The sequence below is a fragment of the Oikopleura dioica genome, chromosome XSR, assembly GCF_907165135.1.
Source record: "Oikopleura dioica chromosome XSR, OKI2018_I68_1.0, whole genome shotgun sequence".
Lineage (NCBI taxonomy): Eukaryota > Metazoa > Chordata > Appendicularia > Copelata > Oikopleuridae > Oikopleura > Oikopleura dioica.
This window is the reverse complement of record NC_137294.1, coordinates 11,244,466-11,267,948: the sequence shown is the minus strand read 5'-3', so window position 1 is coordinate 11,267,948 and position 23,483 is coordinate 11,244,466. Positions and strand designations below refer to the sequence as shown.

General features: G+C 43.9%; 6 protein-coding genes and 1 non-coding gene across 7 annotated transcripts in view; 3 read left to right on the top strand and 4 right to left on the bottom strand.

Moving 5' to 3' along the window:
* The window catches only part of LOC145709333 (uncharacterized), a 34,043-nt gene that overhangs the window by 7,869 nt on the left and 2,691 nt on the right, over positions 1 to 23,483 (bottom strand). The window contains exons 7-8 of the mRNA XM_081787015.1: positions 23,403 to 23,456; positions 23,252 to 23,358 (exon numbers count right to left, since the gene is read on the bottom strand). Of these exons, the coding sequence (XP_081643141.1) occupies positions 23,252 to 23,358; positions 23,403 to 23,456 (161 nt within the window). The remainder of the gene's footprint in view (positions 1 to 23,251; positions 23,359 to 23,402; positions 23,457 to 23,483) is intronic.
* Positions 181 to 3,544, bottom strand: LOC145706844 (glycosaminoglycan xylosylkinase-like). Its single transcript, XM_081784293.1, has 7 exons — positions 3,513 to 3,544; positions 2,159 to 2,687; positions 1,632 to 1,874; positions 1,228 to 1,581; positions 762 to 903; positions 452 to 715; positions 181 to 392 (listed from the first exon to the last, which is right to left on the bottom strand). Exons 1-7 carry the CDS (start codon positions 3,542 to 3,544, stop codon positions 181 to 183), a joined length of 1,776 nt encoding a protein of 591 aa, XP_081640419.1.
* TRNAD-GUC (transfer RNA aspartic acid (anticodon GUC)) lies at positions 2,898 to 2,969 on the bottom strand. Its single transcript has one exon. It is a non-coding gene; the product is annotated as a tRNA-Asp (tRNA).
* LOC145706840 (protein argonaute-2-like) lies at positions 6,707 to 10,119 on the top strand. Its single transcript, XM_081784290.1, has 11 exons — positions 6,707 to 6,836; positions 6,909 to 6,997; positions 7,061 to 7,232; positions 7,275 to 7,429; positions 7,473 to 7,867; positions 7,915 to 8,075; positions 8,117 to 8,236; positions 8,285 to 9,168; positions 9,211 to 9,747; positions 9,791 to 9,944; positions 9,988 to 10,119. The coding sequence occupies exons 1-10, from the start codon at positions 6,707 to 6,709 to the stop codon at positions 9,836 to 9,838; spliced, it is 2,691 nt and encodes an 896-aa protein (XP_081640416.1). The 3' UTR covers positions 9,839 to 9,944; positions 9,988 to 10,119.
* Positions 11,040 to 13,191, top strand: LOC145707359 (uncharacterized). The gene is made up of 3 exons (XM_081784881.1): positions 11,040 to 12,539; positions 12,586 to 12,901; positions 12,940 to 13,191. The coding sequence occupies exons 1-3, from the start codon at positions 11,043 to 11,045 to the stop codon at positions 13,149 to 13,151; spliced, it is 2,025 nt and encodes a 674-aa protein (XP_081641007.1). The 5' UTR covers positions 11,040 to 11,042; the 3' UTR covers positions 13,152 to 13,191.
* LOC145707360 (uncharacterized) lies at positions 13,207 to 14,132 on the bottom strand. Its single transcript, XM_081784882.1, has 2 exons — positions 13,864 to 14,132; positions 13,207 to 13,791 (listed from the first exon to the last, which is right to left on the bottom strand). The coding sequence occupies exons 1-2, from the start codon at positions 14,086 to 14,088 to the stop codon at positions 13,393 to 13,395; spliced, it is 624 nt and encodes a 207-aa protein (XP_081641008.1). The 5' UTR covers positions 14,089 to 14,132; the 3' UTR covers positions 13,207 to 13,392.
* LOC145706839 (meiosis regulator and mRNA stability factor 1-like) lies at positions 15,487 to 21,661 on the top strand. Its single transcript, XM_081784289.1, has 15 exons — positions 15,487 to 15,601; positions 15,920 to 16,050; positions 16,096 to 16,172; positions 16,236 to 16,532; positions 16,575 to 16,745; positions 17,580 to 17,688; positions 17,736 to 18,034; positions 18,079 to 18,179; positions 18,226 to 18,536; positions 18,580 to 18,808; positions 18,852 to 19,488; positions 19,754 to 20,697; positions 20,743 to 21,013; positions 21,057 to 21,446; positions 21,516 to 21,661. The coding sequence occupies exons 1-15, from the start codon at positions 15,536 to 15,538 to the stop codon at positions 21,659 to 21,661; spliced, it is 4,179 nt and encodes a 1,392-aa protein (XP_081640415.1). The 5' UTR covers positions 15,487 to 15,535.

The following is a 23,483-nucleotide window of genomic DNA, read 5'->3' as shown; positions in this document are numbered from 1 at the left end:
GAGTGAGTTTGAAAAAGTGTGTTTTTTGAACTTTTACAGTAAGGCAACTGTTTAAATAGGTACTGTTTTGGCGGGTTGTGTCGTATGAATCATACGGTATGATACAGGCAGTGTTTCATTATTTTTTTCAACTAGAAGTAGGGTCTATATAATAAATAATTAATATAGTATTGAATCAAGCTACGATTCCGGGCGTTTCCAATTTTCGACAATGACAGTGTCGCGCCCGTGCTCCTGGACGCACTTGGTCAACGTCTGGAAGATGATTGGCATGCGGCGATTGATGGCTTCGATGTGCTTTTTGTGGAGAATAGGGGAGATCGGATCGTTGCGTGTTGCTTCTATCAACATCTTCGTCAGTAATCCGCCCTGAGAGAGGGTTGATTTTGGCTCTTGAAAATACAAAAATTCATGTTGAATCCCGTTTTTTTGAAAAATGGTCATAACAAGCCCCTTTCCTTTAGTTCCACAAGTCTGTCAAAAGTCGACTTTCGCAATAAACAGCACTGAGCGACTGGCGCTAGAATACTAAGCTCGTCGTGGTGCGGATTGCCAAAGGATTTCGCATTGTCGAGCAAAATGATCATCGACTCAGGCTGCTCGGCCCAGACTTCGTAATGGTGCCTATCCGCGTTGCCAATGATGAAGTCAAAAATCGCCATGTCCATCATGTCTAGAAGTCGCACGCCTTTGTCGTACGGCGGATTTGGCTTCACTGAAATACGAAAGTTTCCCTCGAGCGCACTAGAGGTGAGTCTTACCGTAAACGCTACAGTAATCTGGATCCGTCTCCCACTTGGCGCTCTTATCGTCTCGGTATGTCCGCTGATAAGGATGTCGTACCTTCTCCAAAGTGAACGTATCCGCCATCCAGAGTGTCAGGCTTCCTTCCATTATTTCACCCTGAAAGAAATTTGAAAGACGGAAAGATAATCAACAGAGAAGAAAATTTATGTCTTCTCTTTGTACTGTAGAAGTGTGGGCGAAAATGAGACAAATTCAGAGACCATAATAAAAAATCAGACCAGTGTCATTCTTATTTGCTTTAGTAGGCTTTAAGGTGATAAAGTGTTAGCTATAGCTATAAGATAGCGATAGGAATGATCAAAGAAGAATAGATAGTTCAACAAAATTAACCCTGAGTCATGGTCCTGACCCTTAATACAGATTTTCCCGCCCAGGTCACTAGAAAGTAAGCCGCGTAGTAGCGTTTAAAGATGATCTTACATGACCGCAGGCAAGCTCCGTCTCCTTGCAGTAGTAGCACTGTCCGTAGAAGCAGGTATTGCCGTTTTTCTTCTTGAAGGTATCCTTGAGCCGCTGCGTCGCAACCGGCAAGATCTCAGTTTCCAGGTTGATTTTGCGGCCAACGACAATCGGCGCTCGGCGAAAATTCAAAATGCGATCCAAGTGGAATGAAGCGATCTCGCCGTTGTGTCTGTCGTAGCCGTCGTATGCGTTGCCCTTGATCACGTGTTCACGCTCGTAGCGCTTTGGCTTGAAGATGGCGCGCTGGTTGCCTTGAAGATAGAACATCATCTTCAGTTGGGTTCCTTTCGTCAGAATGTCAGCTTTCATGATCTGAATTGAGTGTTATCAAAGGTAAATTTGAGTAAAACCTCAAATTTTACCTTGGTATTAGTCATGGCAAACATGAGCGATCCAAGTCCCTGGTGATTCTGCGGATAAACCGATCGCACTCGAAGCCAGTCCCTGGCGATTTCCCAGTGATTGGTATTAGCCTTTTCCTCGATCTTGATTCCAATTCGATCGATTTCATCCTCGATGAATTTCTTTCGAATTGAAGGCTTCATTGTCGGCAGCGGGAGGGATCCACCGCCGGGGAGTTTTCCTGGCAGCGCTTTTCCACCTTTCTGAATTGAAGGAGTTAAAATAGTTTAGGTTAAATCAGTGTTCTTAAAAAATCGCTCAAAAATGATGCATTCGACCGCATAATACAGCAGCGGAGCGGTTTGCGGTTGTTTAGTTGCTCGTGTCCCGGCAGATATGCAGCGATTAGCTTGAGCTCCTGCAGCTGCACCTTTTGAAGAAAAAAGGACTTCTTCGGACTAATCAAAACATGCCAGCATGGATCATGTCAGCGCTTCTTGCATGTGAGTAGAAGTGACACGAGACAGGAGAAAGAGATTGAACTTACCGACTGATCGCGTTTGGATCCGCCGCCAGGTGGCGCTTTTTTCGGCGGCTCTGGAGGCGCTTTTGTGGTCGAGACACGTGGCAATGCCCTTTTCGATGATGGCTTTGACGGCTCTGCAGTTGTCGTCGTCGTTGAAGTCGTCGTGCTCGAGGAAGTTGCGGAACTCGCGGAAGTCGAGGACGATTTCGTCGTTTGGGAAATTGGAAAATTTGCTACTTGCGAAATTGAAGAGTTCGGCAGATTTTGGAGAAGCTTCTGCGGCTGTTCAGGAGCAAGCGGAGGTTCGTTCGGTTTTCGGTTGTAAGCTACTGCTGGTGGATACCGGTTCACGCCCTGGGGCAGGCCGCCACCGGCGTTGAAGAGCTGGTAGTCGCGGGAAGGGGCATTCCCACCGCGGCGGTAGCGCTCTGGCCGATAGTTGGGGTCTGGATGGAATGGCCCGTGATAGCTTGATTGGGAGGGATCGTTTCTTCGATGCGCTAGAATTTCTGGCCTGTTTTGTGGCGGAAGGACGTGGACGGATTTAGAACTTGAGTTATATTTTTTAAAAAGTAAATACTTTCATCTTGAATTCATCTTGCTAATGTTCAAAATATGTATGAGCGTTACTTGTTAATTCCGAAGTGATGTTTTTAGGAAAATTTATACAGACTTGTTTTTAAAGACAGTTATGGTTTTTGAAATCATCAAATCTAGAAAGAAATAATCTTCGCAAAAGAAGAAATCTGGGAAAAAAAATCTCCGTGTCGGGGAATCGAACCCCGGTCGCCCGCGTGACAGGCGGGAATACTCACCACTATACTAACACGGATCTGAGAGGTGGTCGAAAAAGAATATTAATATAGCTAATTTTTGGAGATTAAAGATGACTGTTTTTCGTCGATATCAAGGAAGAAGAGCTTTTTATTTCTTTTCAATCAAAAGATCGCATTTTAAAACTTATGTTAAACATACTCTTGGCTCCTTATCAGCAGTGATAAGCCGCGCTCGGCGGGGGATCATTGATCTTTGCCGGAACAAAGATCCTAGCTGCTTCGCATTCTAGTTTTTACTCTTGTTTTTTACAAAGCAGCGCTTTTTTCTTTCTTTCAAAAATCGCTTTTTCTTTCGCGAAAGAATGATTAACTCATTCGGTTTGTTTGGCCATTTAAATGACCATTTCCTTTTAAAAAAATTTTGCTAGAATTCCTTGAACGAAAAAAGGGGGCTTTAGAAAAGAACCAAGGGCCCGGAAACACACGCGTTCAATAATAAACAAAACATAAAAACCCAAAACAGACAACGTGGGAAGAAATTATGTAAAACAGCTAAACAGCGTAATTCTAGCGCTTTTCCTGTGAAGCAGTTTTCCGACGTGTTTTTCGCGAATTCGCCACGGCTGCTCATCTATTTGAAAAAGTTCACGAATCTTTCTCTTTTTCTTTTTTTTTTGTTGATTAATTAAAATGTTAAAATTCTAGTGAAAAACTCTCGCGAACTCTTTCCTTCACGTTCTAGCCAAAGAGGACGAGTTATCCAAAGGACCACGACGAGACATGGAAATAGAATCAGCCGCTGCTTCAGCTTCATACCTTATTTTTTTCATGAATAAAGATTTAAAAATGAAAAATAAAAAAAATGACTTTGAAAAATATTTTTTTCCAAATTTTCTCGTGAAAAATTCCAAAAAAGAGACCAAAATTGCATTTCAAAATACAGAACTTTTGACGGATTTAATTACAGTATAATTACAGGGGTTCCTTTTTTAGTCGGCGGAAAATCTAAATATTTATATTGAAAAAATTCTAGTAATTTTAGTAATCGAAAGACCGCGCCGGCGGTCTTGTTTTCCTCCATTTTTGACCGGTTTCGCAAAAGTGATTCTAGTGCTACTCGATTTTTTCTGCTGCTGCGCTCCTATCGGTGTTTGGGAAATAGAGTGTTATCAGCGGACATTGGCGGCTTATCAGGGCGGCCAAGTCGAGCCTGGGTTAGGGCGTATGGGCACTACCTTGGGGCTTACTGGGGCATCGTCACTGTATGTGGATTCGTGGATGATCTTCTGGCGGTTCTCTTTAGTGCCACTTGTGGCTCATCTTTCCTCTGGTTTTATTTTTTCTGATTCGGAGTGTTTGGCGAGGGATTGAGAATTGAAAGCGCCTTGGGCGGAGGCGCCGAAAAAATTATTAATTTTAACAACCGGTACCCCACAGCCGGTCCACATACAGGGACCACTGTACCTCGATCCTAATGTCTCGGGCTAATTAACTACAGTCGTTTTCCCCTGCTTCCTGGAGTTAATTTTGGGCAAATTGGATAATCGTCGATGAGTCGAAAAATAAGAGAGAAGAAATAAGAAAGTTGAGTTGTTCTCTTTACTACTGTAATAATAACAGCAGCGTTTTTTTTTCTTATTTGAAAGAGTAGATCTGTTCCTTCAGACATTTCTACTGTCAAATGTTAATTAATCAATAATTCTAGCTTGAAAAAGATAACGGGCGATTTTTAAGATGGATTCTTCGTCTTCTTTTTCGCGGTGTAAAAATATTTGGCGGCGTCTAAGCAAGTTCACCAAATCCGATCGGAGCTTGTCCAAACGCGTTTACTCAGACTAAACTCATTACACGGCATGTTTCATAAGATGGTGGTCACCACCACGTTCCATAACATCGCATTTACAATTTTGACAAGATCGACAAATTACTAACTCAAACTTTTTCAATTAAGCAAGTCGAAAAGAACGAAACAAAAAAAGGAAGCGGAAGTTTTGGAACTTCAGTTTCCATTTTGGGTCCGCGGGTTAGAAATTGAGTTAGCCCGAAATAGCCTCACGAGTGATGGTTTGTGGTCTACCATCTGGGTCAATGGATGCGCGATGCTCCCCGCGAGCCAATTTCAACAACATTTCAACCCTTTCAGAAGCTAGCATGAAGCTCTTGTGAGAAGACTCATAAACAACAATATTCGTAGTTACTTATTCGAAGATAGGTAACTGCGAATAAATCGATTATGATAGGATTTTTTATTAAAATAAATATTAAAGAATACAAACTAAACTAAACTTACAAAAATAAATTATTCTTCCTCTTCGATGCTGGTCTTGCGAAGTCCAAGAGGTGGCCAGCTAATGATTTTCTCCAACATTTGGGAAAAAGTCGATGGTGGATCAGGAGCTTGTTCCAAAGATTGTTCTAAAGTAGATTTTATCATTCTATACTTAGTATCTGAAATTACCTTTTGAGACTACGATGACCAAAAGTTCGTCGAGAATTGAGTTCATAAATTGATGGGTTTCTTTGGCTTCGTTTGTTCGTCTCAGAAGATCTGCAAGGGAAATTCCGCTTAACTCGCTTGAGAATGATCGCGGTGAGATGCGTTGTTCTTCGTCCGTCGTCTTCTTTCGTGGTGTGCGCGCAGGCATGAAAGGGAATTTACGGCGCTTCTTCGTAGTCCGTGCACTAAAATGAAAATATATTTTACTTTTATCAGCAAATGGAACTAAAAAAACTGATACAAATGCGATTTTTGTGAATAAGCCTAGGACTTGGGAAGTAAAAAATTATTCACAAGTTTTTACACTGTAAAATTTACAAGACAGATGTAAATGAGCCATTTCTCAAAGCACAGATCTCATAAATCACTTATGATTTCTTTAGAATGCGAACCATTAAATCTTCCATGATTGCATATTTCCTACCTTGTGTCGGGAATTCTGGGCGAGATTGGCGCTGAATCGGAGTTTCCAGGGGCTCCACAAACCCATAACTTCTTGATAAGCTTCATTTCTATGAAAAGACAAATAAATTTATCAAAGTATTGTATTAATAAAAATTCACGAATTTTACCTCCTTTCGTTAGCGCCAATCGAAACTGATTTTTTCTGGCAAAACAAATTAATATCTATCAACGTTCTAGAAAAACTACAACCAGCTTTTCAAAATGGAACGTTCTATTTAATAAATTTCATACATAACACAAAATTAAAGCACGTTTTGGTATATTTTAGAAAACATAGCGTCAGAAAATAAGAGAACAGAAAAAAACAGCAGCATTTACTCGTTGATCAAGTCATTGAATTGAGCAAGATCGTCGTCAACAACCCAGCAGTCGGCGGTTCGGTGGAAGTCTTTCTTAGTAGCGTCGAGGTTGTCTTTCGCGGCAAACGTTTATTTCTACATTGAAAACCAAAACTTACTTCATAACTTGACCTAAAAAGAACTTCACACTTTGCCATGAATTCAAAGAAAATTCAAGAGCAAATATTCCACGCAAACGCGCAAAAAAGATGAGGGAGTTGGACTGTCGTCATCTTCGGAATGAAGGATGAGTATGACTACGTAACGACATGAAACGTAAGGTTTCCCAGATCCAAAGTCGCGATCCTCAGAGAAAGACGATCAGGTTCCATCCGGAGCCCCAATATCCGGGTTCTGTGTATCCTTTTATCATTTATGATCGCGACTTTTCGGATCGGAGTATTTAAAGCGCCGTCCAGCTCGATTTTCCTCATTCATTTTATGAACCAATTTTTTCACTTTTTTGCAAATTAAAAGAGAAAGAAGAAGAGAAATGGGATACGACCGACACGATGACCGGGATCGAGATCGATCTTATGATCGACGAGATCGCGACCGGGACCGAGGTGGATACGACCACGACCGTGATAATCGCGGTGGTAGTCGCGACTACAATCGACGAGGTTATTTTACGAGTTCCTATCTTTGATTTTCAAATAAGGTTTCAAATCTTAGATTTCAAATTTTGTTTTCAGATCATGGTGACAACCGCCGCAGCGGTGGTGGTCGAGGCGGACGTGGTGGCCGTGGCGGAAACGCAGGTCGCGGAAAGCGCCAAGACAAGGTAGGACTTTATCACCACCTTATGGCCCCATGGGCTCGAGCGCGACAATTAACAAAAATTCAGGCTAAAGAGCGAGAAGAGCGCCTCCAGAACATCAAGCGCGAAGCCTACCATGGCGGTGACCAGATCGAGCGTGCCAGAGCTGATCTTGCTCGACAGTTCGACGCCCTCAACTTGAGGGCCGATATTGCCAAGTTTTCCAAAACTGATGAGGACCGGAAACAACATGATAGAGGTTGAGTGAAGAGTTTCTATCAAAATTATTCTTTGAATTTAGCCAGAGAAGTCGCAAGAAAGACCCAAGATGTCCCAGTGGCGAAGATGAGAGGAGAGCTCAACCGCGGACGAGTGATCCAGATGAAGACCAACAACTACGCTCTCGACTTCAAGAGCAACGACGCTGTCTTCTACATCTACGAATTCAAAGCGAAAGTGAGTTTATTTCAACTTTGTTTTACAGCTCCGTAACTTTAAGGTTGCTGCCTCCGCTAAGAAAGGCCCAAGCAAAGGGCCTGCTCCAGACGTGAAGAAAGAGAACAAGCGGAAAATTGTCGGCGTCCTCTCTCAAATTTTCGGGGTCAAGTTTGCTTTCGACGGAGACAAGATGTTAATTTCTCCACGAGAGCTTCGAAACTTCGGGGAATTAGGGAATCGCGATGGAAGTGTCTACGAGAATCGAGATGTCGAGTTCCGCGTCACTTACTCAACTGGCCACAAGGAGGAAACTGCGGAAGGAACTCTCGAACGGAACAGGCACCGAGTCGAGATGAAAGCCCTTTTCGACTTCATGGAGAGTGGAGGACAACATCCCCCCGAAGTAATCCAGGCGATCGAGATCATACTTCGAACGAACCCCGCTCTGCGAGCAGCGTAAGTCTATGAAAATAGATCTTTGTCTTTACTAACAATTATCTCAGTGCCATCTCAAAGGGTCGGGCTGCTTTTTGCCCAATTGCGAACAAAGATGCAGATCGCCGAATCATCCCTCGCGGCCGTGAAGTCTGGCACGGAATTCACCAGAGTGCCAAGATCTCCAACTGGAAAGGCATCGGCACGAAAGTCACCCTCAGTGTTGATTGTGAGTATTTTAGTACCAAAACCTAATCGAACCATCTCTAGTGGCCTATGGCATGTTCATGGAGCACAAGTGTATTGCTGACATCCTTCGGGATTCGTACGATCCGGACAATCTCCATGAACTCGCGGACAGCATTAAGCACCTCAACATGGAGGTGAGAGGTAAGATGGAAAAACTTATTTTTAAAAGATACATAAATTCTTTTTCAGGAGAAGACGGGAGGTATTACAAGTTCGAGAAATTCGGCCCAATTTGCCGAGAAACCCGCCTTGGAGACGAGTACCACGACTACAGTCCAAATGGCAACTTCCCAGTTGTCGTTACAACTGCGAAAGCCGGTGGTGGTGGACGTGGTCGTGGCGGTGGACGAGGCCGTGGTCGAGGCGCCGGAAATAAGATGTTTCCTGCTGACATGTGCCGCCTCCTCGCGGGGCAAAGACCAAAAGTTATCTCTGCAGATGACAAGGCCCACCTCATCCGAGCTTCGGCAGAGGCTGCGCCGATCCGACAGGCAAGGATTCAAGAGATCGTCGAGACGAAAGAACTCTTCGATGATCAAATGCTTGAAGGCTTCGGTATGCGAATCAACAAAGAAGCGATGAGCGCTGAAGGTCGAGTCCTCGACATGCCAGCAATCACTGCTAACGCGGGCCATCAAGTTGACGTTGAAAAGTCAAAAGGCGAAGGAAACGGAACTTGGAATATCAACGCCTTCAACAAGGCCGCCGAGGTGCCGATGTGGGGACGAATCTGTATCGGCAGCCAAATTCGAGATCGACAGACCTGGGATACCTTCGGCAAAATGTTTGTCAATGTTGGCAGAAAACTCGGCGTTGAAATCAAGTCCGAGCCGATGCTAGACGAAAAAATTGACTCGGGCTTCGAATTCGATCGAATCATTACGGATCACGCTAAGGAAGGAAAATATCTAGACAAACTTGCATTTGTGCTTGTCTGCGTCCCTGACTCTGGCCCCGACTACGAAGTGGTCAAGTCCATCGCCGAACTCAACAATGGCATCCTCACCCAGATGGTCAGATCCAAAAATGTCATTCGGCCAGAGGAAGCGATGCTCAAAAATCTTTGGTACAAGGTAACATCCCTTACATTGAAAAATATCTAAAAACAATCTTAGCTCAACGCCAAACTCGGCGGCGAAAACTGGCGAATCGACGTTCCTCTACCACCCTCGCCAACTCCTCTTATGATCATGGGAATGAGCATCTCGCATGCGGAGCCAGAGTCGACTGACCCATCTCTCGTGGGTTTTGTTGCATCCACGGCTCAAGGTGGAACTGGCTTTGTCAACTTTGTTTACCATCAAGACCCCCGCCTCTGCATCATCCACAAAGACACCCTCAAGGCCGCTCTCAGGCACCTCATCGGCCAGTTCATCACAAAGAACAACGGTGCCAAGCCAGAGCGGATCATAATCTACCGAGGAGGTGCCAGCGAGGGAGCCATCCAATCGATTCTCAAAACGAGCTCATGGAAGGCATCCGAAAGGCCCTCGCAGAGATCGACGAGTCTTACCAGCCAGGCATCACCTTCATCTGCTCCGTCCGAGGCTCCAAGCAGAAATTTTTCTGCGTTAATGACGAGGACAAGGACGGAATGGGTGAGAACATCCCCGCTGGAACCGTCGTCGCCGGCTACGGAAACGGCCTTCCAGGTAAGTCAACATGCCGCCTTCCTATTATCAATTCTTTCTTTAGACACCTACTCCTTCCACCTTGCGTCACAGGCGGCTTGCGGAACAGTGAATCCGACTTTCTATCAGGTCCTCCATGACGACAACAACATCGAGCTCCAAAATATGTCAGAAATGACATACGCGCTGTCTCTAGCAACCATGCGCGCCAACCGAGCGTAAGATAGATTAAACAAGTCAAAGAAGTAAACATTATTTCAGAACTTCGGAATGCGCCCCAGTCAGACTCGCTTCCATCGTAGCTGAACGAGCTCGTGTACACTGGAAGGGCTCCAAGAATCTCGAAAAGGAGCTCCCAAAAGTCCGACAATACTTCGACTCCCACGACAAGCGAACTACCGTCAAGCAGGTGTTCCAAGACTCGCTTTTCTTCATCTAAGCCTGCACATCTCTCACCCCCGTGCCAAGAAAAACTAACTGATAAAATATCAACCTCGAACTACACACTGCCCCATGTACCCTCTTTACCTCACAATTCTAACTGCCCTCTCCATTGTATATTTTCCCTCGCTTAGCTTGCCCATACCCAATTCTTGGTCCCAACTGCAGGCCTCTCTAAAATGTTTATTAAATTGAAGTTGATCAATTATATCGAATAAAGTCCCCGAAAATGATCTGAGTTTTATTGCAGGAGTTTTCATTTTACAAGCCGACTTTGCGACAGAATTGATTTCAGAAAATATTTCAGGCAGGTATTTGTTCATCAAAAGTGTAAAAAATGAAAATCATGCAAAATTCGATGCAAAGAGAAAGGCAAGAAAAGAGGAGTACCTATGGAGTCAATGAATAAAATATCACACTTCAAATCTGACCAAAATTCGAACATCGAAATTAAACATCGAATAGCCCCGCCCGCTGAGGATCCGATGCATGATAACTGCGGAACATGATTTCAGAGATACGCGTCGGTTCATTTATATCTGACTTTTGGAGAGCATTGACCGATCGAGCATCGAAAAACTTCGGATTATGAAAATTTTCGCTGCAACGGCCGCTGCTGTAAGTATCAATGAGAGAGATAGAGATTAAAAGTTCTTTTAGGTCGCCGCTAGAAGAGGAAAATGGGAGCCAAAATTTCCAGTTACCCTTCCAGACTGGCATAACGGCGAATATGGTGATATGATCGTTCAAACCTGGCAGGTTGCTGAGTTCGAAAAAATTGGTTATGAAAAGGAGAAGGCTATTGAATGTCTAAAATTATTAATTTCGTATCAATTATTACTTTCTTGGGAGTTAAGAGCCAAAATAAGGAAAAAATGAACATTGACCAGGGAACACCAACTAAAGCCCCTAATGGCCGAGGACTTGTGACCTGGGCTAAACTTTGGCAATTCGATGAGGATACAACTGGAAGATACGTCGTCCCATACGCGATCCAAAACACTGTTCCCGCAGATCAGTGGCAGCAAATCCACGACGAGCTCGACGACTTCACGAAAGCTTTGGGGTGTGTCAGATTCGTCTTTGATCCCGACTTCACCTACCCCCACGGTGTTCACATTGCCGGTGAGACATCCGAAGGAAACGGTTGCTGGTCTTACGTGGGTCGCTGCAATAGTTGCTCCAATGGCGTCAGCGGAATTCACGATGGATGGCAAGCACTTCGACTTCCTAACTGGTGCATCGCTGTTGGTGGCATCCACCACGAGTTTCTCCACGCTATTGGATACATGCACGAGCAGGATCGACCCGACTGGGCCGATTGGATCACTGGGGGCGATGTCGGAGATATCGACCCTGCAAACTGGATTGACACTGGTCATCCCTTTGAACCAGCATCCAACGTCATGTACAGCGGGTTCACGCTCGTCAACGGCAGAAGCTATAATCCCCACCCACTTCTAACCACCACCGATGCTGAACAAGGCTACGTGCTCTACTGCGAAGCTAAGCTAGACACTCATCCGATGGAACCAAAAACAAGGTGCCTTCATTACGATCACGTTGACGTCATCCGACCTATTTTCGAGCACAAGCTCTGTGACGGCTTCAAGGATTGCTTGGACGGCGAAGACGAAGACGGTCGACTTGCTACTTGCGCTGATTACGAAAGAACTGACCTTGGCTGCTGCAAGGTAATAAGCATGGGTTTTGCCAGCGCCACCTGCACTGCCTCCGGAGACATCGTTAATGGCAAGGATCAATACCTTTGCGAAGGTCCCGAAGGAGTGTGGGAACTTCGATGGACCAATAACTACGGTTGGTTCCTTGCATCCTCTGTTGGAGGTGGATCCTACTACTCCACTGGAAACCCAGACCACGATAGCACATGTATCGGTGACTTCGGCGAGTTCGAGGGCGGCTACGTATGGAGCGACTACGATTTGGAGCTCTCCTGCAAGCCTGGTGACGGGCCACATACTCATACTCCTTGCGCAAATCACAACTGCGATGACAATTATTATTGCCAGAACACCGCCGACCTCCAGAGCTTTGAGTGTATCTGCCGAGTTGAGGGTACTTGTGATCCAACTGAGCCGCCAACCGAGCCCCCAACTGACCCGCCAACTGAACCACCAACTGAGCCGCCAACTGAGCCACCTACAGAACCTCCAACTTGTAACTGTGATCCCGCCTGCACAGATGGATTCACGTGTGTCGATGGAGAGTGTGTTGATTTCGATGAGTGCGATGCTGGTACTCACAATTGCCATAGTTTCGAGATCTGCGTGAACACCAACGGTAACTTCCGATGTGATCCAAACGAAACTATGCTCTCTGAGTGTGAAAACTGGACTGTTAGATGGAACAGGGTAAGATTGAATCTGTTTATTGTAAGAAATGATAAAACAAATTTAGCGAAAAACAAGCCGATATATCTACAAAGGTGAAGACTCCGTCATCCTCGCCAACAAATTCAAAGTCAAGAACTCTCCAGTCAATCCCCGAACCGACCTTTACCAAGGTTTCGTTGTCTGGACCAAGGATGTCTGCGGCGCTGACTTCCTCAAGAAGATCCGATCCGGCGAAGTTGGAGTCTCACTTGTCGACACTGAGAACATTTACCGATTGAACTTCCCCTACTTCAAGAACGACGGAAAATACACCATGGGAGGCTTTTCTTTCGAATTGACCAAAGTTATCACTAAAGATACTCCATGGACCTTCAAATCAGGTGATTTTTTAATGAATATCTTCGCCTTCATTTTTCAGGTGTTCCAACCAAGAACATGGGTTCCGATGATGTCCAAATCGTCCTAACTGGACTCGACAAGGTCAACTTCTTGGACGCTTACGGACAGGACTGGTGTCTCCTTACTGCTGCCAACGCAATCATGGCCGCCGGCGAGTACCCAGACTTTCTTACCATGTGCGTCATTGAGAAGAAAAAGTTCTGGAAAGCGCCAAAAGACCCACTTGCATAAACGTCGACTGCTTCAATAAATTGCAATTCTATAAGTTCTATTCAAACACACAAAATTAAAGTACGTTTTGGTATATTTTAGAATACATCGCGTCAGAAAATAAGAGAACAGAAAAAACAGCAGCATTTACTCCTTGATCAAGTCATTGAATTGAGCAAGATCGTCGTCAACAACCCAGCAGTCGGCGGTTCGGTGGAAGTCTTTCTTAGTAGCGTCGAGTTTGCCTCCGTTGAGGATGATTTCAGCGTTGTTTTCGTCGATGACTTTGACGGTGTAGGCGTTTGGTTCGAGGAACTCGCCGATGAGGCCGCTGGAGCGGGGAAAGACCTCGTGGCTCGCGGATGGCGAAACTCATGCTTCCCTTCTTTGTGGCTTTGATGATGAAAACAGCATCTCCGACCTGGATGTGTGCTCGATCCATGCTTCCATTTGGCGCCTTGTGTTCGACAATTTTCGCATCTGCGAAATCGAAGACGCCAGTGAACGAATCTCGCTTGCCTGCTTCGGCGGAAGCGTCAAGATGAAGACCGTCGCGGTCCATGGTGATTTTTGCGCCTCCAGGAGTCGAAAGAGTAATTTCGCTCATGATCACTTGATCTTCATGGTGCTTGTTGCCAGTTGATTTGGTAGCGGCGGAGACCTAAATTGCTCAATTAAGAAAATTCGAAGAAAAAATTTTTTTTGAAGAAATTTTTAAGTTTCTTGTTCTTACCTCGAGAGATGTATCTGGATCTCTGAGGAGCTCGATTCTCGTGTTGGCTTCTGGGTTGTAATCGAAGCAAATGGCTGGCTGGTCGTTGGAAGAGACCATAAAGTGGGGATCGCCATATGCAGAGCCGTAGTTGCTGTTGTTGTTATAGTTGTTGTTGTTATTGTTGTAGTTGTTCTTGTTTTTCTGGGCGAGGACAGTAGCGGCAAGGAAAGCAAAAGTCTTCATTTTTAGTAGGTTTAAACTTTAAGTTTTTGCTCTCTTTGTTTGATGCTGATTTGGGCAGCGAGGAGAGCTGCTTTTTCAAGGGCAGAAACAACGCTCCATGTGGTTCCATCAAGCAAAACAAACAACATCTTCGTCTGAATAAGTCGCTTGTTTGAAAATGTTTATCACTAATCAATACGATCTGTCGTTCAAATAATTTCCATACAGCAGAACAGATAATTGAATTTATCTTGAACCTTACGAAGAATAAAAATCTCGATTTCAATTTTCGACAAGTTCTATTTTAAGTTAAAAATTTAAACAACTAATCTGCCAAAGAAACCGGATATCTGGCAGACTTTCATCATAGCCTATAATTTATAGCCCTTATATTTATAACGCCCTTTTTTTTGTAGAAAATAACTCGACATCAAAACATTAAGTTTTCTATCAGAAATACCACTGTAAAATCATCCAACCTAAGAAGAAGATGAGTCACATTCCGACAGCCCATTCAGCCCTTATCAGTATGAATATAGGGGTTCGCATCGTCCAAAAAATCAAAGCCACGTGGCCGCAGAATTTTTATATCAAACAATCATTCAGCTTTCAAAAGAAAACAAGCAAGCAGTACGTCAAAAGAAAATAACAGAATTCTGATTTTTTCATCGAGGAAAAGATATCGAGAAAAAAGAACGATGAACGCAAACTTATTTCCAGAAGAAGATCTCCTGAGAGAGTTCATTCACTCTGTAGTTCTTGATGCTGTCAGCATCATTTTCTGTGTTGTATATTCTTGGATCGTTCAGAAAGTAATCGTCCTCTTGGCCATTCTGTTTGTTTCTCTGATTTGCGTAGCTCTTTACCTCATCAACCCAGCGTATGTCGAAATTATTTATTAGTCCGTTTCATAAATCACCTGTACAGTACAGGCTGTATTTGTAAATTTTTATTGGAAAAATACGAATTTTGTCATCATTTATATCTGCTCCCTTCTTTCATTGCCTTCTCATCATATAACTTTGCGTTTGTAAATAATTGTACTCTTGAAACAATATCTTCCTCTGTCTGCTCAATTTCTTGTGCCCAAATTCCAACAACGACGAAAGAGAAAAGCCGAAACGCCAAAAACGCTGCGGAAATGTGAGCTACTGTCACTAAAAGTAAGTTCTTATTATTGAACCACTATCAACCCTTTTTTCATAATTTTCAATCAAATCTTTCCCCTGAGAAAATGATTCTCCGCGGCGAAAAGTATCGAAGGTCCTATCGCTTGAATGATTCGATGCCTTTGAGGAATTCGAATCGGGATAAATCATTGCGTAACTGAAGAAATCGTCAACGCAAAAAACACCTACATAATTTTCCAGATTAGGTTTTCGCTTCTTCGAGACCTTTCCTTTTTTTCTAAAGAGACAGAGAAAGAGAGTTTGTGAAAATTTGACTCGTGTTTTACAGAGGTAGCGAAATGGTCAGCCGGATATTTGAGGATTGCGACTACTGTGGAAAGAAGAAGATATTCTGCAATGATCAGGTGACTTTTGGCTCTGTTTTGACTGTATTTTTTAATTTATTAGACGAAATTTTAAAAGAAACGGGTCCAGGAAACCCCGTTAAACCTGGTGTTCGTCCTTGGGATGACCCTGTTTACAGATTTTCGAGAGTTGCTGATTGAAATCAACAAAGATCGAAGTTGAAGCTTGAAAACTTCTGTTGAGTATTTTTGGCGGGGCGCCCTCCATTGTTTTTCAAATCGATTCGGTTCGTTTTCTTTTTTTGTTTTTCATTCACCGTCACCGCCCGGGCAGTGCGAATCTCAAATTCGTAAAAATAAGCAAATCTTCTTTTCAAGTGCGAACGCGAGAAAATGGAGAATAAAGAGAACCAGAACCCTTCCTACCAGGGCCACAACAATCGCTCTCAGTACTACCAACAGTCTACTGAGCCTTCTACTGCCATGTCTTCAAACCAATCCTGCCAAAGGTAAATACAGTAGTACACCATCTTTTCAAAGTTTTTTCTGTGTAGCTCTTACCCTCTTCATGTACAGCAAAGCCCCTGTGGGAGGCCAATGACTTCACAACTCACCGGTCTCTACGCTTCGCCTTATCAAAGGAATCGTTTCAGTTCATTTGCCACACCTTTTTTGTGATTAATTTTAATGAAACTTAAAAACAGAGATTCCTTCTGCTCAAACTGCCAGCATCCGACGATCGCCAACAGCCCCATTCCCAGCCACGTCTACAATCACAGCCCAAATATGCACGGACCGCACACTCCCAATCATCAGCCGCACACGCCCGAGTGGGTAACTCAGAAGAACCCGTGGTTCATGACCCCCGTGCGCGGGCCACACATGGGCGCTCCGACTTCGCATCCATCTGCTTGCGTTCCTCCGACCTTTGACCCTTACATGCACTCGCCGAATATTTATCAGTCTCCGAACTACATGCAATCTAATCAAGGTTCATCTCAGTACTCATTCATTTGCTAAAACAATTTTCTAGGCCTCTCTTCCATGATTTACGCGACGCCTCCTCCTTTGACTAACCATGGCCAGAATACTCGCTCCTACTGTCGCCCCAACAATGTTCATCATCCTCAAGTTCAGCCTTCCCAACAAGCGAAGTCATTAACCGAATCGATGAGCAACCTTTATCTTCGCTCGGCTCCTCCCGGTAAGCGTTAGATGAAATTAAAAAACTTTTTGCAGCAGAAATTTTGACTTGTCGATTTTTTGAGCTCAGTAGAAAGAGCGAGAAATTCTGAGTTGAATCCACTTTCCCATGAGGAAAATTTTCTAGAGAATGACGTCACAAATGACGTCATAAAGTACCAAAAACCGAAAACTTTGAGTCGGTTTTTGAAAGCCTTTCCGATGGATATTTCTAGTGTTCTATGGGTCAAATGGAAGCTCAGGAGAAACTGAAGGTCCATTTTAGATGATTTTTAGGAAATTCCATAAAAATTTGGCTCTAGAATTTTTTGAAAAAAAAATTGCTAAAATAAGAATTTCTTATTTTAGCAATTTTTATATAATGATATTTATATATGATATTTAATATCAAAAATGAACCTTAAATTTTTGATAAGCTTTCATTTGAGCTATTTCACGCCGAAAATAACCAACTGAAAGGCATCTAAAAAGTGACTCAAAGTTTGCCCAAAATGGCCATTTTTGCGGTCTTCACAGGTCCCCTGTGACGTCATCATCTGGTATTTTTTGGTCAAATTTTGACTGATCGAATCAGAATTTTCCGGGCTTTCTTTAGAGCCCAAAAAATGAATGGGTCAAATTTTTTGCTGCAAAAAGTTTTTTAATTTCATCTTAATTAACGTGACCTTTTTCTACTTGCTGTTCTTATTGATTCATCGCCATCAAGTCTAAAAAGTATTAAAAAACAACGAAGAATGCAGATTTATGGTGTTTGAAAAATCGACAATTTCTAGAAAAACATATTTAGTCCATGCTCTAGCTGAGGGCATTAGGCTTTTTCTCACTTCTATGTTAGGGTTTCCGCCGATTCCAGATTCGAAATCCTCTTCTTTCTTCCACACTCATCACTTAGACAAAATGAATTATGCGACGAATCTATTCAACAAGTCTTCTGTTGACAACAGGTACTCAAAAATATTGTTCATCACGGTTTCCTATTTCTCGATTTCAGGGTTCCAGTGGATCAAATGGAAATTGCCGGTGTTTTCTGGGACATTGAAAACTGCGCTGTGCCGCATCAGAAGAGCGCCTTCGCCCTTGTTCAGCGAATCCGCGAGCGAATGTTCACTTACCTACGCGAGGTAGAATTCATGGTCGCCTGCGACGCCAGCAAGGAGACCAAAGCCGTGATGGACGAGCTCAACAGTGCGCAAGTGAATATTGTCCACATCAAAGGAACAGCGAAAAACGCAGCGGACGAAAAACTACGACAGGCGATTCGCCGATTTGCCGACGAGCATCCTCCTCCAGGTCAGATTGAAATAAACACAATCTATTTTGAATGCCTTTTAAAGCTACTATCATCATCATAACTGGCGACATCAACTTCGTGCCCGACATCGCTGACCTAAATAATCGGAAGAAATATAATGTTGTTCTTATTTACCCAGAGCAGGTACTAACCAATCATCATTTAAATTTCCCTTCTTACTGTAATTAAGGCTCCTGATCCGCTAATTTACGCGACAAGCACACGAATAAGTTACGCCGAGTTCGCACTTGATCTACCGCCGCGCAACTCCATTCAAGATTGCGAACTGATGGTCGTTGTATCAAATCTGCCAACAACGCAGCACTTACCTAAATCGGCCATTCGAAACCGACTGAGTCAGTTGTTCGAGAATACTGGCGGCCGGGTTCAGCACGTCTTCGGCAAAAGCGCGTCCGTTAGCTTCCGAAATCATGACATGGCCAGACGCGCCTTGAAGCGGCTCGATGGAGAAGATGTCTTTGGAAACAAGATAACTATAAGGTGAAGACAACGATGACTTATCCGTTGTTAACTTTGTAATTAGGGAAAAGGCGATATTCACAGAAGAAGAACAGCGTCGAAAAGGTTACCGCCAAATGGCCCAAATTCAAAATAGCCTGTCTTCGTCAATGCCACCCGATTACGGCTCCTCGAATTCTAGCTACGCTCCAAGCTACGCTTCTGCTCTGAGCGGAAGTTCCATCAGTAAGGCGCGGCAGCTGACGATTGCGAAACCTCCACCAGTTCCGCAGCAATTGGCCGATGGAGTCAAGGTGAGTCCTCGTTGATTTCAATTTCGAACTTCTTCATTTTTAGCTGACAATCACGAACATTGATGCCGCTCTAGGAGAAGAAGGCATCAAAGAAGCGCTGACGTCGAAGATCCACAAGTGTTCGCAGATCATTCGCCTCGTCATCCAGCCCTACAATCGCTTCACCATGACCGCCGACGTCGTTGTTCCCAACATGACCGACGCAACCAGCGTGCTTGAGTCCTGTCAACGCGCGCGCCTCGGCAAGAAGCGTATTCTAGTGACGCTAACCCAACAATCCGACATGCGAATGAACGCATTCCGCGCGAACGTTTCCTACCTCATCCAAGACGGCAACGCTGTGTCGCTCTCTGAACTGCAGGCCAAGTACAACGAAGTTTTCCACGACCCGACAGCGTGCACGCTCGAGAATCTCCGACGACTGGGCCCTGGATTTTTGAAAATTGAAGAGTCCGTCTGGTCACGTGGGCGAAATCCCTGCGAGAGCTGTCAGACTGGTACGCCTTGCCGCCTCTGCAAGCACGATTTGGACCAAATCAACGTGCGCCTGGCCACTCCGATTCGCAAGAAGCCACCAAACCTACGAAACATTCCTCAATCCCCCTTCACTGTCTCTCAACCACACTGCGACCGTCACGTGCAAGTCGGCGTTCCCGTTTACGATGCATCAATGGTCAAAGGCTGGGATCATCACTAAATAATGTTTACTGAAATTTCTAGACATCATTTTCGAAAACCATAATGCATTTAAATAATCCGCCTAATTGTATTTTTAAAATATGTTAAAAATCGATAGTAAAGACTGACAAATAAAATAGTTAATAGAAAGAACCATCGTTAACTCTACCTTATTTTCCACAAATCTTCCGAAAAAATCATAGCGAAACTGTCTGTTAGCCAGCATAATACTTTGTAAAATATAATTTTTGCTGACCCCGGTCAAAGTCAACTGTTCACTGCGCGAATTCGCAGCGAAACTTCACTCACTACTGGCAAACCACCACGGCATTCTCCCACTCTGCTCACTCAATATTTGCTGGCAAGAAGAGTTCCAGCACTTTCCCGAAGTCAGCGGCGAAAATTCAGAAGGCGTCTACCTCGAGCATTTGGCGTCTTTCGTCCCTGGCGTCGAAATAATCACCTCTCATCATGGACACAAGATCATTTCATGGGCTCAAACAGGATCTTCAACCGACGGAGACACTGAATCTGTTTCCTCGTCGTCGACGACCTCGAGTCGACCAAGAGCACCTCTCGGGGACCCATCGATCGTCAACTTTGGCCGCGAATTGACAGAGCTTCTCAAGGAGCACGACGGATCAGCAGTCGCTCTTTCTCAATTGAACACCGTATTTTCTGCGAAGTTTGGCAAGGTTCCCTTCCGACCCGGCGTTCCACCAGTTCAACAACTCGCCAGATTGAGTCACGTGGTCCAAGTGCTCGGTCCTGAAGGTGCGCAAAAGCGAGTCATCACCCTCACTCACAGAGCACAAGTGAAAAGATTCACTCAAGAAACGGTGAAGATTCTCAAATCGCTGTCGGACAGGAATTGCTACGCGTCCGAATACCCACAACTCTACTCGGATCACTTCAAAACGAACTTCCGTTTGTCGGACTTTGGCGTGTGCGACTTGGCGGATCTGCTGTCCGACGTACCCGAGGGACACTTGGAAACGACCGGAGAGGGGCCTGATTTATTAATCTCGCTGCCGAAGAAGAATCGGACATCAGATGAAATCCAGCGCACGAAAAAGTTCGGCAGCGAGGTCGCCGAGCTGCTCAGCGATTGCGACAAGTTCAGCCTCCCATTTACCGCATTTGTGCCACACTACCACCATCACTTTGGCAGGCAGTGTCGCTTGAGCAACTATGGATTCACCAAACTTCAAGTAAGTTGATTAATTATAAAATAATTTTCAAAAATGTCATTTCAGGACTTGTTTGAAGCCATTCCTGATATTGTAACAATCGACGAAATACCGAACGACAAGAGACTGAGCTTGACGATAAAAGAAAAAATGTCGATCCTTACGCGGCAGACAGAAATGCTCCTCGACGAAAACAGGGATTTGACGCTGCTCGACTTTGCCGATGTTTACATGAGAAAGTTCAATCGTCGACTTGAACCGACTCTTTTCGAGGAGCCGTCTATCAGGTGCCTCCTGGATCGAATGAGCTCTATCCTCCTTCTCGAGCCATGCATAAGTAAGTTCCTCCGTCAAAAAGGTTCTAAAAGGGTTGATTCTAGAGTCGCAAAGGTGCTACCTTCGCCGCGTTTCCAAAGAACAGCACAACAACTTCTTAACTCTTCGAAAAGACCTCCTCCGCGCCCTCCTCTCCAGCGAGTTCTCCCAGTTCATCGAGTCCGATCTTCTGCAGTCTCGATACGAGCAAATCGCCAAGACCAAGTTCGACTCCTGCGACTACGCCGAAAACAGCTCCTTGCCGTTCCAAGAGCTGGCTCGCCGCGCCATCTCCGAATTCATCTACAGCGACGAGCATCCAAAAGGTTTCCAGTTTCGAGGGGTGTTCTTCGAAGCGCGCCGGCTTTGGAAACTCTTCCACGACCAGGAAGCCCAACACGACTGGGCCTACGACCCTAAAAAGTCGAATTTTCTCAATGCCATTCAAGGAAAGTGTTCAAAAATTATGTAAAGAAAACCTTAATTTATCTTATTTTTTCGACAAAATTTTTGAACCTTTGCAGTCGAATTCCGTCACAAATATCCATCGGTGCCGACGAACACCATCCGCGAAATAATGGACATTCTCAGTCCCATTCTCAACCTCCAAAAGCAAGCCAATCCATTGTTCGGCTTCAAGGCTCCTCGAAAAGACTTCAGAATCGGTTAATTTGAACTCTTCACCGCGTATTTTTTCATTCTGTGCTTTCATCTTCTACTGCTATGTTTTTGATCTTATATTAATCTCACTAAGCGAGTAAAAAAATAAAAAGAAATCAAGTCATTATTTATCAAATCTTTTTCTAGCAAAAGCAGGTCCAGTAGCAAAAATGATTTTCATCTTGAAAAGCTTTTTATGGCTGATTTGGCATGCAGAAATCGCCATAAATCAGCGCCCAAGTGTCAAAATTACAGCCAAGCGTAGTCCTGCTCATCCTGCCCTTCGATTGTGTCATGCAACCTTTGCACTCTGACCTTCATTTGGCACGTGATCCGTGACATTATATTTCCAAGTTTACGAAGTCTCTTACCGTCAAAAAAACAATCTTTCTACCCCTAAAATGTCGACAAATCGTTCTCCCAGTGGTCTTTTTTGTGGAAAAATGTTGCAAAGTTTTCATTTTTGGACGTTTTGAAACCAGCTCATTAATTTGGCAAAGGTCTATCGTTCCCCAAATAAAGAAATTTTTACGTAAACAGCAATATACAATCAAATCACCTAAAATGCATAAATTAATATCGAAACGATGTGATTGACGGAATAGCTTGAAGCGTTTCCGGGCGGCCTTTAGCTCCCCTCGTAAATTTTTATGGAAGGCAGATCTTTTCCTAGATCGCCGAGATTATTGGCGCCCATTAATTTCTTAATTTAGAGATAAATTCCGCCCGAAAATGTGCAAATTTTAGAAGTGACGCATTTTTCGCCAAACAAGGAAAACTGATTTTTCTTTTCTTTTTGGATAATTTATTTCAATGAACTTTTACTCAGTCACGAGTAGAGCAACTTTTTCTGCCACTTCTTTTCCTGGCAAAAAATAAAATAGTATATAGTTTCTTTCTTTGTACAGTTAGTATTTACAGAAGAGTTTTTCAAAGTCTGCTCGTGTTCTTATTTTGAAGAGTCGAGGCATAAATTGAGAAGAGAGCATTCTTTTTTGAAATATGTTTTTTGAAGTGCGCGAAATGGGAATAAATAAAACATTAATTGCACAAATCGCTCAAAGTAATTTTGAGGAAAAGACGTTGTAAAACTCTCAGAATTACTTTTCTTGTTGACCTAGCAGAGTGACACCCTTATTTTTCATCAAAATAAAGCTTCATGCTTTACCTTGCTTTTAGGAAAAAATAAGGGTGTCACTTGATTTACTCAAAAGAAGAGATAAAAGATATTCAATTAACAACGTGTACCCCCTTATTTTTGAGCGATTCTAGCAACCAACAAATAATTCAAAATTGAGAAAATAAAAAAATGTCAAACTACAGTAAGAATACAGTGGTGAATCAAAATATATATATCGTCTAAGAAAAAAGGGTCGGCAGTCTGATCAAAAAAAGAAATTTGACGATAACTCACTTTTGCGTTTTCTCGGGGAAGTTTGTGAAAAATTAAATTTCAAGTTCAAAGTAGAAATTGAGAAAAATAATGGGCACTGTTTGAATCTGACAGCTTCGGCGTGTGGTTTTCTTTGCGTCGAGAACAATTTACAGGGCCGAGGGTCGCTTCTTGAGGCTTCTTCGAGAAAGCCGACCTCGAATTTACTGAGGGTGTTGCTGCTGAAAGTAGTGGGACGGCGGCAGGGCGAAGAGGGAGTGCGGATGCTGGTGCAGTCCCGGGTGGTGTGCGTAGTGAGGGTTGAAGTCGAATGGCTAGAATTCGAGGGTAAGGAAGGGCAAGTAGTTTTAACACTTACCAGTTGAACTTGAGGATTAAGATGGGGGAGGCCGGGAATTCCAGGAGGCATTAGCTAGAAAATATCATTAAATTTTCAAGC

Bases quoted from the DNA above. Each gene is read 5' to 3' on its own strand.
- LOC145706844 (XM_081784293.1), bottom strand. From the start codon at position 3,544: ATGAGCAGCCGTGGCGAATTCGCGAAAAACAC. The intron at 2,688-3,512 runs GTCGGAAAACTG...ATATAACTCAAG, and splicing joins GGCGAATTCGCGAAAAACAC to TTCTAAATCCGTCCACGTCC. The intron at 716-761 runs GTAAGACTCACC...TTCGTATTTCAG, and splicing joins AGATTACTGTAGCGTTTACG to TGAAGCCAAATCCGCCGTAC.
- LOC145706840 (XM_081784290.1), top strand. From the start codon at position 6,707: ATGGGATACGACCGACACGATGACCGGGATCGAGATCGATCTTATGAT. The intron at 6,998-7,060 runs GTAGGACTTTAT...ACAAAAATTCAG, and splicing joins GCGGAAAGCGCCAAGACAAG to GCTAAAGAGCGAGAAGAGCG. The intron at 9,748-9,790 runs GTAAGTCAACAT...TTCTTTCTTTAG, and splicing joins CTACGGAAACGGCCTTCCAG to ACACCTACTCCTTCCACCTT.
- LOC145707359 (XM_081784881.1), top strand. From the start codon at position 11,043: ATGAACATTGACCAGGGAACACCAACTAAAGCCCCTAATGGCCGAGGA. The intron at 12,540-12,585 runs GTAAGATTGAAT...AAACAAATTTAG, and splicing joins GGACTGTTAGATGGAACAGG to CGAAAAACAAGCCGATATAT. The intron at 12,902-12,939 runs GTGATTTTTTAA...TTCATTTTTCAG, and splicing joins TCCATGGACCTTCAAATCAG to GTGTTCCAACCAAGAACATG.
- LOC145707360 (XM_081784882.1), bottom strand. From the start codon at position 14,088: ATGAAGACTTTTGCTTTCCTTGCCGCTACTGTCCTCGCCCAGAAAAAC. The intron at 13,792-13,863 runs GTAAGAACAAGA...TGAGCAATTTAG, and splicing joins ATCCAGATACATCTCTCGAG to GTCTCCGCCGCTACCAAATC.
- LOC145706839 (XM_081784289.1), top strand. From the start codon at position 15,536: ATGGTCAGCCGGATATTTGAGGATTGCGACTACTGTGGAAAGAAGAAG. The intron at 16,051-16,095 runs GTAAATACAGTA...TTTTCTGTGTAG, and splicing joins TCAAACCAATCCTGCCAAAG to CTCTTACCCTCTTCATGTAC. The intron at 17,689-17,735 runs GTACTCAAAAAT...TCTCGATTTCAG, and splicing joins AAGTCTTCTGTTGACAACAG to GGTTCCAGTGGATCAAATGG.